This window comes from Canis lupus, chromosome 20 (assembly GCF_003254725.2).
Source record: "Canis lupus dingo isolate Sandy chromosome 20, ASM325472v2, whole genome shotgun sequence".
Lineage (NCBI taxonomy): Eukaryota > Metazoa > Chordata > Mammalia > Carnivora > Canidae > Canis > Canis lupus.
In genome coordinates, this window is record NC_064262.1 from 43,188,404 (window position 1) to 43,203,905 (window position 15,502).

General features: G+C 44.3%; 1 protein-coding gene across 9 annotated transcripts in view; it reads right to left on the minus strand.

Annotated features, from left to right (window-relative positions):
• The window catches only part of LARS2 (leucyl-tRNA synthetase 2, mitochondrial), a 189,139-nt gene that overhangs the window by 31,552 nt on the left and 142,085 nt on the right, over positions 1 to 15,502 (minus strand). For all 9 annotated transcript variants that reach the window (XM_025458240.3, XM_025458241.3, XM_035702736.2 and 6 more), the window contains 2 exons: positions 14,796 to 14,894; positions 11,653 to 11,790 (listed from right to left, as the gene is read on the minus strand). In XM_025458240.3, coding sequence (XP_025314025.1) covers positions 11,653 to 11,790; positions 14,796 to 14,894 — 237 coding nt within the window. The remainder of the gene's footprint in view (positions 1 to 11,652; positions 11,791 to 14,795; positions 14,895 to 15,502) is intronic.

Consider the following 15,502-nt stretch of genomic DNA (forward strand, 5'->3'; position numbering starts at 1 on the left):
GACCACACAGGCTTTCTCCAGGGCAGGTGGGGGTCTGGATGCCCAGGGAGCAGGGCTGCATTTTCCTCAGGAAGCTCAGAGAACTGTCCCCCCACGGGCAGAGCTCTTGGTTTTCTCTACCATCAGCCCCTGTTGACCTTCCCAGTGTCTCTGACACTTAAACACACCTGCTCCTCACAGAGGTCATATGCGCACTTGGCTGTTCCCAGCAGGTGCTGTGCTCCGCAGGATCAAGTGCCTAGGCTCCCTGGGGAGACCTGAACTCAGCACTCACCACCAGACTCGGGCATTCCCTTTTCTGGGTGGCCAGCTCAGTCCCCTTTACACATCTCCATGCCCTCCCTTGTGTCCTGCAGTGTCCAGCACATGCTGCCGTGATGAGTGTGACCAGACGGTGTTGTGACTACTATGTGAAGACCAGTCCCCAGCCTACCCTGCCCCCTCCATGGTGAGGACTAGTCTCTTATTCTTCCCTCTGTCCCAGCTCTTAGTGCTGTGCACAACGCTCAACGACAGGCTCAAAAAAATTGTCCAAAACCCGGAGGGATGAATGAATGCACAAATATGCACAAACAGATGCCTACAGGAGGTCAGCGGGATGGAAGGAGGACGACACCGGGCGGTTGCTGTTGCTAGCTCCTGAAGCCATCTCTCCCTTCCAGGCGACTTAAGGTGGCACCTGGATTTTAACCCCCACACATATTCTATACGGCAACAGTTTTAAAACAAGATAAGAAAATCATATGGCTAGGGATGCCTGGGGGGCTGAGTGGTTGAGTGTGTCTGTCTTAGGTGCAGGGCATGACCCTGGGGTCCTGGGATCGAGTCCCACATCGGGTTCCCTGCAGGGAGCCTGCTTCTCCCTCTGCGTGTGTCTCTGCCTCTCTCTCTGTATCTCTTATAAGTAAATAAAATCTTTTTTTTTAAGTAAATAAAATCTTAATAAAAAATCATATGGCTACTTTTTATCGGGCAGGTAAAGGAAGAGACTGGACACAAATACATTCAAAAGCACAAAGCAAATTGAGCCAGTATTCTACAAGGAAGGGCACCCTCCCCTCACCCAAGCCCCAGTGGTGCCTTTGCTGAGCATCAGCAGGCTCAAAGGCATGATCTGGCCACACACTCAGGGCGCACAAATTCATCTTTTAGATCAGAATCTCCCTCAGATAATTTTACATGCCGCAGCTTGATGGAAAAAAAAACAATGTTCAAAAACCCAGACTGTCACCTTTTCCTTGCTGTGCCCTGTGCCAGCTGGATGAACTTGTTACTGTCTGCACTAGTTTCTGAGATTTTTCCTTTCCTCTCTCTCACTCTACGTACATGGCTTGGGTCACGAGAAATATAAGACCAGTATGGAATGAAGGAGGGAATAATCTGGATCCCAAAAATAAAGATGAGTAGTATGATGAATAGCTGTATATCTGTAGCTTTCAGCCCCCCAAGGCGGGGAGCTCAGGGGAAGAAAGCAGGAATCCTGTCCTGGGTCCTGCAGTTTCTCAAGCGGGTAGATGCTGCCACCTTCTGGGAATGGACGGCACTACACCTGCCAGCATCTGCCCCTAACCCCAGTCATCCTGCCTGACGCTGCTGCGCTCAGGCCTCATGGCTTATAATTCTTCTCCCTCTTTTTTTCTCTTTAAAGTAAACTGTGAAATGAAGTGCAGCACGCATATTGAAAAGTATACAAATCCTAGGGGTAGGACTTGATTGAATTTTCACAACTCCGACCTTTTGAAGGCCCTACCTCCCCATGGCAGGCACGGCCAGCCCAGCTGCTGATGCCCTTGATCAGTTCTGCCTATTTCTTTCTTTCCTTTTTTTTTTTTCTTTAAAGATTTTATTTATTTATTCATGAGAGACACACACACAGAGAAGCAAAGATAGGCAGAGGGAGAAGCAGGCTCCCTACTTCTTGATCCCAGGACTCCGGGATCACAAACTGAGCCAAAGGCAAATGCTCAACCATTGAGCCACCCAGGTGTCCCAATTCTGCCTATTTCAAAGCCACTTCTAGAGCACCTGAGTGGCTCAGTGATTGAGCATCTGCCTTTGGCTCAGGTCATGATCCTGGAGTCCTGGGATTGAGTCTGAGTCCTGTAGCTTGCTCTCTGCGGGGAGCCTGCTTCTGTTTCTGCCTCTCTCTTTCTATCTCTCATGAATAAAAACAAACACCATTTCTTTCCTTCTCCCAGGGAGGGATCCCAGGGGTCAGTGCACCTTGGAGGCTGCCCCCAGAACTGCTCGTTGTTGGTGTGTGCAGTGTGGTACCTGTACTTGGGAGCTATGAAATATTAATGTGTTCTCATGTGAGTTCCCTCCCTATTGCCCTCCTGTGAGTCTCCTCCTAATGCCTGGTTCACAGTGAATGCTCAACACTCGTTCATTGGTTTCAACTCAATGAACTTTGTGTCCATGAGGGAAGAAATAAACCTGCCAGCGACAGAGTGGGGACAAGAGATGAAGGAAGGGAGGTGGATGACGGGTAGGCACGGGATGTCTCGGGTTCCATTTGGGGCCATGACTTTTCTGCAGGGAGAGGCACAGTGAGATTTCAGACCCTGCCCACTCAAGGTCGCAGGAAGTCTGACTGCAGGAAGGAGCAAGGGCATGAGCGTGGGAGAGGGCCCCGAGACTGTTCACACCGGATTTCACGGTGGGAGGGGTGCAAACCACCCCTTCCCCCACAATCGTGCAGCGCTCCAGCAAATGATCCACAGGACTCTGGGAATCTGGTTTTCATTCTTGAGGCTGAAGCTGGTCACACACACCCACAAGTAGTTTAGCTTGGAGTGAATTGCACCTGTGAGCACATTCCACATGCACAGGAGCAACAGCTGGGTATCAAGCGTTCTGCCATTAGAGGGCTTCCAGCAGAATGGGTGATCTGAGACATCTACACCATAGGGAGGAGGCACTAGTGTGACGTGGAGGTGCAAGGTGCACAGGCATGAGGGCCAGGGGGACATCAAGGGTCCTGCTGAGCTTGGAACCCAGTCTTGCTGGAGCAGAGATCACACCAATGCCAGGTTCATTACTAAGAATCACAACCAGTGAGAGGTGCCCGGGCAGCTCAGTTAAGCATCTGCTGCTCCCTCTGCACCTCCCCCTGCTTCTCCTCTTTCTCTTGCTCTCTCTCACTCTTAAATAAATAAAATCTTTAAAAACACACACACACACACACACACACACAAAAAACCAGTGGAACATATTCCCTATTTGTCCATTCATCTCAATAAATGGCACTGGGAACAAACTTGCAAAAGCAACTGAGGTATGCAGTCATACCATAGTGACCAGGTATAGCAGAGGGCTTTAGAAGGAAGTGAAGAATCTGAAACCACTGCCAAACCCCTCCTGCCCTGGAAGCATCATAGTTCTGTGTGTGTTTGTGGGGGGGCATTATACGGGGCCCCTGCCTGCAGGGGATTAGCTGGTTTCCCTGGGGTGGGTGCAAAGCTGTGCTCTCTGCTCTGGCTCAGTTTTAGAGGTGGGGTGAGTCTGCTTTCACTTGGCAGCAGAATGAGGGAGTGTGATGCCCTCTTCAGTACTGCCTGGACAGTCTGCGTGGCCCTAATTCAGAAAATCCAACAATTGATACCTGCTGGTCACAGAAAGACACCTCTGTCCCACCAAAGAAGGAAGAAAGGAAGAGAGGGAGGAGGGGAGGGCAAGAGGCAGGGCAGGGTGAGCAGGGTCAGTAATCATTAGGATAAACAAAGAATTTCAGAGTGTAGAATGAGAGGGTATTTTAAGTGCCCTTATGACAAATCACTGCTATACAAGTAAGGTACAACCCAGGATGTGGCTAAAGGAAGCTCAGGATTTATCAGAGCACTAACTGGTCACTGCAGATGACATTTTACCTACTTAAGAGGTCCTAGAGAGCCTGCTGCCCACTGTCCTGATCTGCTCAGGTGGCTCCCACATAGATCTGGAAAGAAGAGAACAGAAAGCCCTGAATTTCTGAAAATAAGTCTCTAACGTGGACTTTTCAGACTAAGTTCATGAACTTCCTCTGTTTCCCTGCCCTGGGCCGGGAGCCATCATGCTCACATAATCAGCTGGTTTCTAAGTATTAAGCCATGGCTCATTCTTAAAATACCACCTTTTCTATTTCTTAGCAGCCAGCCAGCAGCATGGGAGGAGCCCCAATTAATAGGGTGAGAACCAAGTAAAGCTTCCCTTCTCTTCCCTTACTCCCAAAGCTCATTTCTGGTGTGATGAGAGAAAAAGGATGGGAGCTTTCAGTGGTCAGCAGGGCGCGGCTGCTCTCTGTCAATAGAAACTGTGGGGAGAGCATCAGTTCAGGGCATTTCGTGTCTCCCCAGAGCTGTATTAATAGCAACAACAAAAGCTGACATGATGCCCAAGTTTACTGCTGTCTCTCACGGAGGGAGAGAAAAGGCTTCCTGAATTGCAGTCCAGTGGAGATGAGCTGCAACACATCCCTCACTGCAGAGGTCCCCAGCAGCTCCCATCCCTGTGCCCTCGACCCAGGGCTGATGTCCTGCCAAAGCTGTTGTCTTCCCCTTGCTCAGAATCAAACTGGAAGGCTCCGCCTATTTCTCTGCTTCTGAACAACTGTTTTTTTTTTTCTATTGTGAAGTTACATAATTGTTGTAAAAAATCTGGGAAAAAAATCAGGAGTGCATGAAAAAAATAATAAAATCATCAATTAGTTCATCATCCAGAGAAAACTAGTGTGAACATGCTGGCATAATTTTTCCTAGCTTTTTCTCTTGCTTTGTGTCGTGTGCATATATGTGAACATATGTTTAAAGGCAGAGGTAACCAAATTGCATCTATAATTTTGTATCTTGCTTTTTTTTTTTTTCAGTTCTAAGCATGTCAGATGCATTTCCTTATATTATTAAACAGTCTGTATAACCAAGAGGCTTTCATATAGAAGGGCTAGACTTTATTTTCTCTTTCTCAAACTTTCAGGGCATTTAGGTTATATCCAAACTTTTAGCTATTTGAAATAACACAAGAACAGTTTGGTGCATAAGTTTGCATTTCTGATTATATTCTTAGGCTCAATTTCTAGCAGTGCAATTAGTGTGTCCAGAAGCGTGAATGTTTTTAAGGCTCTCACTATTCAAACAGCCTTCCTGCAGTATATGAGATGCTGTTCATCTCAGCCTCTTCACTATGTGGAAAATGGTACCTCACTGCCATTTAATTTGTATTTCTTAGACTACCAGTTAGGGAAACATTGCAGGGTACACTTCTTGGTCATTTGACTATATCTTCTTTGCAAATTTCCTGCTGACATGAATTCTGGCTTGATCATTAACCTGGTATTGCTGACACACAACTGCACCGCACTATACTGTGTGCTGGCACTCCCAACCCTAAGACCAACTTCTTGTAGCCGGTTAGGAGACCTACGGAAAGCTCAAAGTACAGACCTAAGTGCATAAGTGTGAAAGAGGGCCAGGACTCACTTAGAAAACAGGAGAGGGGGACGCCTGGGTGGCTCAGTGGTTGAGCATCTGCCCTTGGCTCAGGTTGTGATCCCGGGGTCCTGGGATCGAGTCTTGCATTGGGCTCCCCAGAGGGAGCCTGCTTCTCCCTCTGCCTGTCTCTGCCTCTCTCATGAATAAACACAATCTTAAAAAAAAAAAAAAAAAAGAAAGAAAACAGAAAAGAGGATTAGATCTGCACAAACCCCTGTGGTTTATACTTGATGAAATTTACTAGAATTACATAGTGAATCCAGCGCTCAGAGATGATTGAATTGCTGACATATGAGGCTCCTGAGAGCCAAAGGGGTTACCTGTCCAGAGCAAAGCAGGGGCCCACATGAACATGGGACACAGGCCTCAGGCTCCCAGGCTAGAGCTACTGCCTAACATGGTGGCCAAGAGGTTGAGAAATGAAAACAGAAGGGAGTGTCTGTAGCCCCAAATCCCTCCCGGAAGGACAATGCTACCCAAAAGCAGTTACAGAAATAGACATAAAATTCTGATTTAGACATGTGCTGGCAAAAACAGCTAAGAAAGACAAATAAGTACACATGTGGTTGACAGGCCTCAATTTTTCCTCGTAGGCCAGCTTGAAAAAGTTGTTGGAAGGCCTTTAAAAATCTTGACTGGAGAATTCTGAGTTAGTGCAGAAAGTGGGCGACTGTCAGTGCCTTTGTGGCTGACTGGTTTACTAGGACAGCTCTGCTGGGAAGGGCGTGCTCAGGGACCATTTCCAGAGGCTGTCCTTGTCCTGATGTGACCTCATGAGAGTGGACCCTGACAACTGTGCTGAGGCACAGAGAGGAGTTTCTGAACCTTCTTCAAGGTTCAGTTTCAGTACTTAAAATAAGTACATTTTCAGTACTTAAAATAACTCTCTCTTTTTTGGTGGGGGGCTGGGAGGGCATGGGGTAGAATCTTATTATCTTGCAAAGAGTTTTTAAAGATGCACACAAAATACTGCATAGATATATTTCAATTCACACCCTAGAGCTGTCCCTTGAGGTTGATGGTAAAGCATGTTCCAGGCGTACCTGGAAGCTCTGCAAATTAAAGATTCATTTAAGTAGATATAAAGTCATACCCAAAACCATATTTTAAAATGACATCAGAAATTTGCTGCCAACTTTTTTTTCTCCTTGAATATAGTTTTAAAACCACTATACAGGGACACCTGGGTGGCTCAGCGGTTGAGCGTCTGCCTTTGGCCCAGGGCATGATCCTGGAGTCCCAGGATCGAATCCCACGTCGGGTTCCCTGCATGGAGCCTGCTTCTCCCTCTGCCTGTGTGTCTGCCTCTCTCTCTCTCTCTCTCTGCCTCTCATGAATAAATAAATAAAATCTTAAAAAAAAAAAAAATAAAACCACTATACAGGAGTCACAAAAGCAGCCAGGCCTTGTCTTATACTTTGAAATAGCTAGCCAATGGATCATTTATTGGTTCGTTCATTGCTCCTACAAATAACTGTTTTGAAGCTGGAGAAATGTGCCCAGGAGCCAGAAATCATTTATGATCTTTGTTTCTAGACCTACATAAGAAGGAAACATTCCTCGTGTTACATTTTCTCTCTATCCCAAGGAGAACAGTTCCTTTGAAAAATATAAACTTTTCCCTCCTTTTTTTTAAAAGTAGGCTCCACACCCAATATGGGGCTTGAACTCATGACCACAAGATCAAGAGCCACACACTCTACCAAAGCCGGCCAGGTGGGCTACGAAAAACATAAAACTTTTATCTGTTTATATCAAGAGGTTACACTCGATTTACTTAAACAAATATTCACTGAGAATGTATGATGTCCACAATACTGTCACAGCAACAAGACATAATTCTCATCCTCCGGGGGTATTTTTATCTGGTGAGGTAAATAAGTTTCCACAGACAAGAAATGCAAGGAACGATGGCAAATTCTCTAACCCAGGACACAAACATTTCGACTGAAGATTAATGCTGCTAACGTGTTCATTGTTCTTTTGATGTGGATCAGTTTATTTTTACACATGAAGGGCTCTGGGACTAATGAAAAGAAAATTATTTTAAGCATTTAATTTATAAACTAAAAGCATTTTCTCTACAGGAGACCTTTAATCCCTGTGTGCGAGCACAGAACGGGGTGGGGGGAAGCAGCTCTGAGGGTGACGTGAAGGGAGGGGACTTTCAATGTGCTTCATTTTACCAAGACTGGATTACAGTCTGTGTTACAGATTTTTTTTTTTAAGATTTTATTTATTTACTCATGAAAGACACAGAGGGAGAGGCAGAGACATAGGCAGAGGGAGAAGCAGCTCCCTGTGGGGAGCCTGATGCAGTACTTGATCCCAGGACCCTGGTATCACGATCTGAGCTCAAGGCAGATGCTCAACCGCTGAGCCACCCAGGTGCCCCTTCATTACCAGATTTTAAAGTAATAGATTTTAAAAGTAATGTGTTTTTTAGGGACGCCTGGGTGGCTCAGCCAATTGAGTGTCCGACTCATCATTTTGGCTCAGGTCATGATCTCATGGGTTGTGGGACTGAGCCCCATGTCAGGCTCTATGCTTAGCAGGGAGTCTGCTTGAAGTTTCTCTACCCCTGCCCCTACCCCCTCTCATGTATGTGCACTCTCTCTAAAATAAGTAAATCTTAAAAAAATTTTTTTAAATAAAAGTAATAATTCTTTATCTATCAAAATTTTAAAAACACATATCCTTTGACCCAGCATCCCCCACTGTCAGGACCTGAACCTACAGATATGATCCCAAATATTGGCCAAGAACATAGATGCCAAAAGCCACCTGGCTTTTTTTCTTTTTGGCAATAGCTGCTGGAAAACTAGGTGCTTACATATATTATGGTATATCCATGCGATGGAATACTATGCATAAATTATAAGAATGGGGGATTTTTACAGGATGATGCAGAAAGATCACTAAGATATATTACTCAATCAAAAAAGCAAAAGGCATATATGTAATATATGTGACATTTTAAAAATGAGTATGTTCATAGAAATATGGAGATAATGCAAATTTCTTCTGGAAGAAAACAAAAGAAATTGTTAACAGGTTGAAGAGAACGGTAGAGGGTGGAGCGAGTTTGCTTTCTGTGGAGCTAAAAATAAATCTTAATCTTAGACGTGTATTGCTTTTTTCTTGTTTTATGTTTCTTAATCATTAACATGGGTTATCTGAACAAGGAGATCATTAGATATTTTTTCCCCCTCTTCTTCTCTGCAATTAATAAATAGTCTAGGGAGGGGCACCTGGGTGATCAGTCAGTTATGCATCTAACCAGCTCTGGTCATGATCTTAGGATCCTGGGATCGAGCCCCACATCGGGTTCCCTGCTCTGTGGGGTGTCTGCTGCTTCCTCTCCCTCTGCTCCTCTCCTGCTCGTGCTCTCTCTCTCAAATAAAAAAATAAAATATTAAAAATAGCCTAAGGGATGCTGAATTTAAGAAACAAAAACCAAAACACAACAACAATTGAAAAAAGAATCCCAGGAATTATACTCCTGGCAATATGGCAGACCAGAGAGTCTAAATTATTGTCCTGGTAATAAGTGAAAAAGCTAAAGAAGATGTAAAAAAGAGGGGCACCTGAGTGGCTCAGTGGTTGAGCATCTCCCTTCGACTCAGGTCGTGATCCCGGAGTCCTAGGATCAAGTCCTGGATTGGGCTCCCTGCATAGAGCCTGCTTCTCTCTCTGCCTACGTCTCTGCCTTTCTCTCTGTGTCTCTCATGAATAAAATCTTTTTTTTTTTTTTCTAAAGAATTGTTTTAAATGTGTCATTGAACTGGTAAACTAAGAAATGAGGTTGAAATAAATAAGAGCTAGCAGATGTATCTTCACTAAAGACAGCAAGAAACATTCTAAAATAAATATTTCAGATAAGGAGGAAATAATTTCAGGGGCACCTGGCTGGCTCAGTTCAAAGAGTGTGCAACTCTTGATCTTGGGGTCGTGGGTGTAGAGATTACTTAAAAACAAACAAACAAACAAACAAACAAACAAACAAACAAACTTTAAGAGGAAATAATTTCAGATGTTAAGGTCCGAGACACAAAATAAGAAGAGTGAGAGAAGATATCAGTAAATATGGGATTTAATGCAATCCCAATTAAACTCCCAATAAGATATTTTTGTGGAATGTGACTTGGTGAATCTGAAATTCATTTGGAAGGACAAAGGTCCAATTACAGCCAAGATACTCCTAAAGAAAAAGAACAAAGTAGAAAGATGACCTGGAATTTATATAAATGAAATAAAGCCAGTAATTGACTAGCATAGCAAAAAGCAAAGAGACCAACAGACAGAATAAAGGTCCGATAATGGGGCCCTTGCATATATACAAAAACCTGACTACAATGGAGAGAGCACTAAAGATCAATGAGGAAATGCATGGACTGGTCCATTAACGGTACTGAGACACTACAAGCAATAGCCATAAAGGAAAAGATTATTAAAATTTACTGCATTAAGAGTTTCTGTTCACCAAAGTACACCATAAAATAAGAGAAACTAAGATCTGGGGAAAATACTTGCAATACATATAGCTGGAAAAGGATTAGCATTTAGAATAGAAATTTAAAAATTCCTACAATCAAGAGGTACGTGGGTGGCTCAGTAAGTAAAGCATCTGACTCTTGATCTCACCTCAGGTCTTGATCTCAGGGTCATGAATTTAAGCCTTGCATTGGGCCCCATGCTGGGTTTGCAGCCTACTTTAAAAAAAAAAAATTCCTATAATCAATGTAAGACAACTCAGAAAAGAAAGGTAAAGGACGCAAATAGGGATTTAATGTAAGAGAAAACACCGAAGTCCCTACATATATTAAAAACACACTAAATATCATCATATGAGCATTGTTATTCAAACATAACCCACAAACTGATTTACTATAACCAACACTGACATGATAAAGATGTGTGGGGACGGGAACCCTCATCTCTGTTGATCCAAGCATAGGGGTTTTTTTTTGCTTTGCTTTGTTTGTTTTTTAAGTAGGCTTTATGTGCAGCATGAAGCCCAATGCAGGGCTTGAACTCACGACCTTGAGTTTGTTTTTTTTTTTTTTAAAGATTTTATTTATTTATTTATTTGACAGAGAGTGAGAGAAAGCATGCACAAGCAGGAGGAGCAGCACAGGGGAGGGAGAAGTAGGCTCCCCACTGACCAGGGAGCCCAATGTGGAGCTCTATCCCAGGACCCCGAGATCATGACCTGGGCTGAAGGCAGACGCTTAACCGACTGAGCCACCCAGGTGCCCCCAGAGAGGCGATAAATTTATAAAGGAAATTAATAGTCATGATTTCAGGATAGGGGTTGGCTGAGGAGGGACAGGGGGTAGGGAGATGGACAGAAGACCCTGGATATATTCTAAGGGACTTGTAATATTCTTTCTTAACTTAAATTCTAAGGGATGCTGAATTTAAGAAACAAAAAACAAAACACAACAATAATTGAAAAAGAATCCCAGGAATTATGCTCTTGGCAATATGGCAGAACAGAGAATCAAATTATTGTCCTGGTGATAAGTGAAAAAGCCAGACAAGATATAAAAAAGAGGGGCACCTGGGTGGCTCTCAGGCAGTACAGGGATAGTCACTTTATTCTTAAAATATCTATAAGACATTGAATACATCATATATATATATATATGATATATTTCATGGGAAAAAAGCACACACAGAGCTCTTTGTGACCATAATGGGAACAGGTTATAGGGCCAAAAGGAAAAACATTTATCGATGGATTTGCAATGTGATTCCCTGGCTTAATCCATTACCTACTTTTATCAGAGTGCTCCATCAAGGCAGGATTCAGTCAAGCTTAGAAAAAAAGCGTGCACAGGACAGCCAGATGATAAACACGACCTCAAACGAGAAGCTGTAAAAAACTGTACAACATTATGAATTGCTTCTCTCTGCCTCAGAAGTAAAAATCTCAATCACTTAACTCAGCTAAACAGACAAGCGCTGAAGGCAAGCCTCAGTGCGAGCCTGCAACATCACATGCTAGAACCAGGATGAAGTAACAGAAATGTACTTCAAATGGCTAAGGCTGACAGTGACGGCTAAAGTATATCTGAAAAACCAAAGTCTTCTGCTACATGTGTTTGCTCTGGGAGAACTGACACCTGCTTTAAGCTGTCGTTTGTGGAACTGAATTCTTTTGCAAAGTGGTATAAATGCTCACCTGTGTCTGACCATTTTTTGATCATGGCAAAAATGACTAAAGAATCTTGCGTAGAACAAGTGCATGACGGCATGTTCCTTCCCTCCGATGTACAAATCCACAGGCATCCAGTAATCTGCCAATGCTGTGTTAAAAGGGCTGGAAGAGAGAGAGAGAGAGAGAGAGACGGTCATTTTTTAAAAACCCGTTTTGCTACAATCAACATAAATTAGACAGAGCTACTGTAATCTGCATATGCCCTGAGTCAAATTATGTTGGAGAAGAACAGTGATTTTTCTTTTTAAAATCTAATAAGAGAAAAGCTGATACAATAAGGGAGAAAAAAAATCAGATCAGTGTTAAATTATGAAATTTGTAAAAACTGTCTTGGAAGCCATTACGGACTTAAATGCGATTCTCTTATAAAACGAGGACAAAGGGAAAAAACAGCAGCAAAAAAAAGGTATTTCTGTGAAAAAGGTATTTCTGTAAGGTGTGTACTTGACTATCTGGATTTTATCTTAATTTTTATTATGATTAGGCAATTGGGATTTGAAAGTTCTTACCAACAGGGGGCAATATGGCCTTTACAAAGGAGATGAACCTGCAGCCACTAAATGTTCATTTTAAAACAGAAATTCAGTCTTCTTTTTAAAAGAAGCCTTAAAATAAAGTTAGCAAGAGCTTTGTATATGGTCTCCTGCATGCAAGGAGCATAGTTAGGGTAACTAACACAGGATTGCTGGACTTCTCCCTCTCACCTAATAGATACTGTCAGTGATCAAGAGTCTACAGGAAAGGCTTCCTCATACCCCATGGTTTTAATGGATGCTGGGGAGTAAAGGAAACACCACTTCCCTCTAACCTCTGGCTGTAACTCTTGAGAGGAGTCTATGAGTGTGCAGGGGTGTGTGTGTGTGTGTGTGCGTGTGTGTGCATGTGCACACATGTGTGTGTTGTGGGGAGGGGGGACAAAGCTGGCTCAGACTCTCAATCTCAAGATAATGTGCTTCGTAGAGATCATCCAATGAAGTCAATCTCTGCCTTTGGACGATCTGTACTCCATGGTTTCAAATATTTGTAACTTCTCTTCTCTACACCTCAAGGCACTTTTTTCCCCCCCAGCAAGGACTTGGCTCAGGCTGTAAGGACTGTAAAGGCCATATTGCCCCCTTGGACTTGGCTGAGCCTGCAGCTCAGCAGGTAGGCCTGGCCCACAGCCCCGCATATTTGCATCTTAATGCAGCTTGGTTTTCTCTGGTCTCTGGGCCAGAATTCTGGTAAAATTAAAACAATTTTTTTTCTTCCTTTGTGAATAATGGTTCCTCAGAAAAATCCAACTACTAATCCACGTGACAGAAAAAAAAAGGGAGGTCAAGGGTGATGGTACTCATCCCCAAAACAAGTGTGGGGTGCATTTAGATGTTGAAAGTAGCTCAGATCCATGATTTAGTACAGAACCTGCCTAGGGAGCACTGGAGCTGGTGCTGAAAAACTAGCAGCTGCATTTTATGAGGGCAAAGAGGTGCTAAGTGGTATTCCCAGATCAGAGTCTGTGAAGGCCTCAGAAGTGTCTCCTGGTCAAGGATCCACCACTGAGCCTCCATCATCTGTAAGATTTTTCTTTGAAGCATTCTGAGAGGAAGGGCCTGACTGCCCTGGCATTCTAAGCAACTGTTACTGAACAGAAAGCACCAGTAGCCCTTTCTAGAAGGAAGAGTCAGAAGGAGGGGCCACAGCAGCCTCCGGTCATTATCCTGCCTTTGCAGGCCACCGTTTACTTCGGGTCCCCTCCTTCCCGGATGGCCTGGACTTGGAATGACAGAATCGCAGTACTGCAGGGCACGACTCTGGCAGGGGGAGGGCAGGAGTGCCCATCTCACTGGAAATGTATTATTTTACAGCCACTGGAGAGAAAAAGGGGGCATTTTTATGCGTGGACTTAGGAAAGTGATGGTTCTTCTGTGGACAAAGAGCAGCCTGGCAAGGTCTTGGAAGTGCGGTGCTTGTGGTTTTTGTGCACTCGGCATTTGCTTTCTTTTTTGCTCATTCTCTTTATCCCCTCTCCCAATGGCTCTTATCCCCAGAGGTCATCTATTTATCTTTGAGAAATCTGCAAAGGGCTGCAAACTCAGATTATACCGAGAGGTCTGTCCTTTCAACACTGGCCCCCAGCCCCTGCCTTTGTGAACACTGCCCCCACTCAGCCCTCAGCCACTCGGAATTCTTGTAGCTGTCTCTTCTGGCAATTATACTCACAATCGATTTATCAGTTTTAGAAATGACTGTGTGTATGTGACAAGAGACAATGCTTCCTAGCTCCCTCCTGCTCCCTACCTACGTCCCTCTCATCATTATTGTCAGCTAAGTAAACAACATTACATCTTTATGGCCCCATCAGTGCGGTTCACCACAGGGCCAAGAAGGCTAGGACAACAGCATTTTCTTGCTTCTTTGGTTTTTGCATTTTTCTTGTACTTGGGATCTGCTTGGCTGTGAAAAATTGAACTTAATAATCCAACACACATGGGCAGCCCGGGTGGCTCAGCGGTTTAGCGCCGCCTTCCACCCGGGAAGTGATGCTGGAGATCCGGGATTGAGTCCCACGTCAGGCTCCTGCATGGAGCCTGCTTCTCCCTCTGCCTGTGTGTCTGGCTCTCTCTCTCTCTCTCTCTCTCTGTGTGTCTCTCATGAACAAATAAATTAAAAATCTTAAAAAAAAAATCCGACATACTGCCTTATGAGGGCCTGTTTCAAGGGGCACAATTGACTAGCAGCTTCCAGCTGTGTGCCTCGGAACCACTGCCAGCTCCTGCTCCCCAAAAGGGAGGGGACCAGCACAGGGATATTTCTGCTGGACTTGGGACTCTACTGGACAAGCGTTGCTCAGGGCTTCCCATCGGCCTGGCTGAGACTTTTTCAGAACTGTGCTGTGGTCTGAGGCTCTTCAACCCATCCCTCCTTCCTGTCCCTACTTATTTTTTGGGTGTGGGGCTTGCACGATGGTGGTCTAAGGCCTCTCCCCACCAACTCCTGCTTCCCTCCCCCCCATCCTCTCAGGCGCTGCCCCCAGTGAATCTCTCGCATCTATAATTCCATCTTGGCATCAGCTTCTTGGGAGGTCCCAGACTGACGCATATTCAAAGGGTTCGGCAGTGCTTCACCTATGAGTGTTCTGCGGGTCAGTATAGCGGAAGTAGTACCAGGCGGAATCAACAAAGGTATCCATCGTGTCTGTCTCTCTCCTGGCAGCTCCCTTGCACCTAAGAAATAAAGGAAACTCATCAATTGGTTCGTTTATAAATCTTAATGTGGTGTTCCACCAGCTTTTGAGACAGCTATGACAGGTTAGTATCAATTTAGAAGGTCTTAAGAACAATGCCTTATCATGAACTGGTGATTCAGAAGATGCTCTCCCCTTGTATGGTTGAGTACAGTTTTAAAGAAATTTATAGGGCAGCCCGGGTGGCTCAGCAGTTTAGCACCACCTTAGGCCCAAGGTGTGATCCTGGAGTCCTGGGATCGAGTCCCACGTCTGGCTCCCTGCATGGAGTCTGCTTCTCCCTCTGCCTGTATCTCTGCCTGTCTCTCTCTGTGTCTCTCAATAAATAGATTTTAAAAATCTTAAAAAAAAAAAAATAAAGAAATTTATAAATAGAAATTTAAATCTTCAACAAGTAAAGGCATTATTCTCCACTTGTCTCAATTCTACCTGGTTGAAAATCTAATCACCAGGAGTGTCTGTTTTGCACGTTAACTTTTATTTTAGGCATGTCAAGATTGCCTTCAGCCAAGGCCTACTTCATGATACTTGCGAAACCAATCAATTTGCAAAGAGAAGCTGAAAACCAAACATAGATGTTGTGCTGAG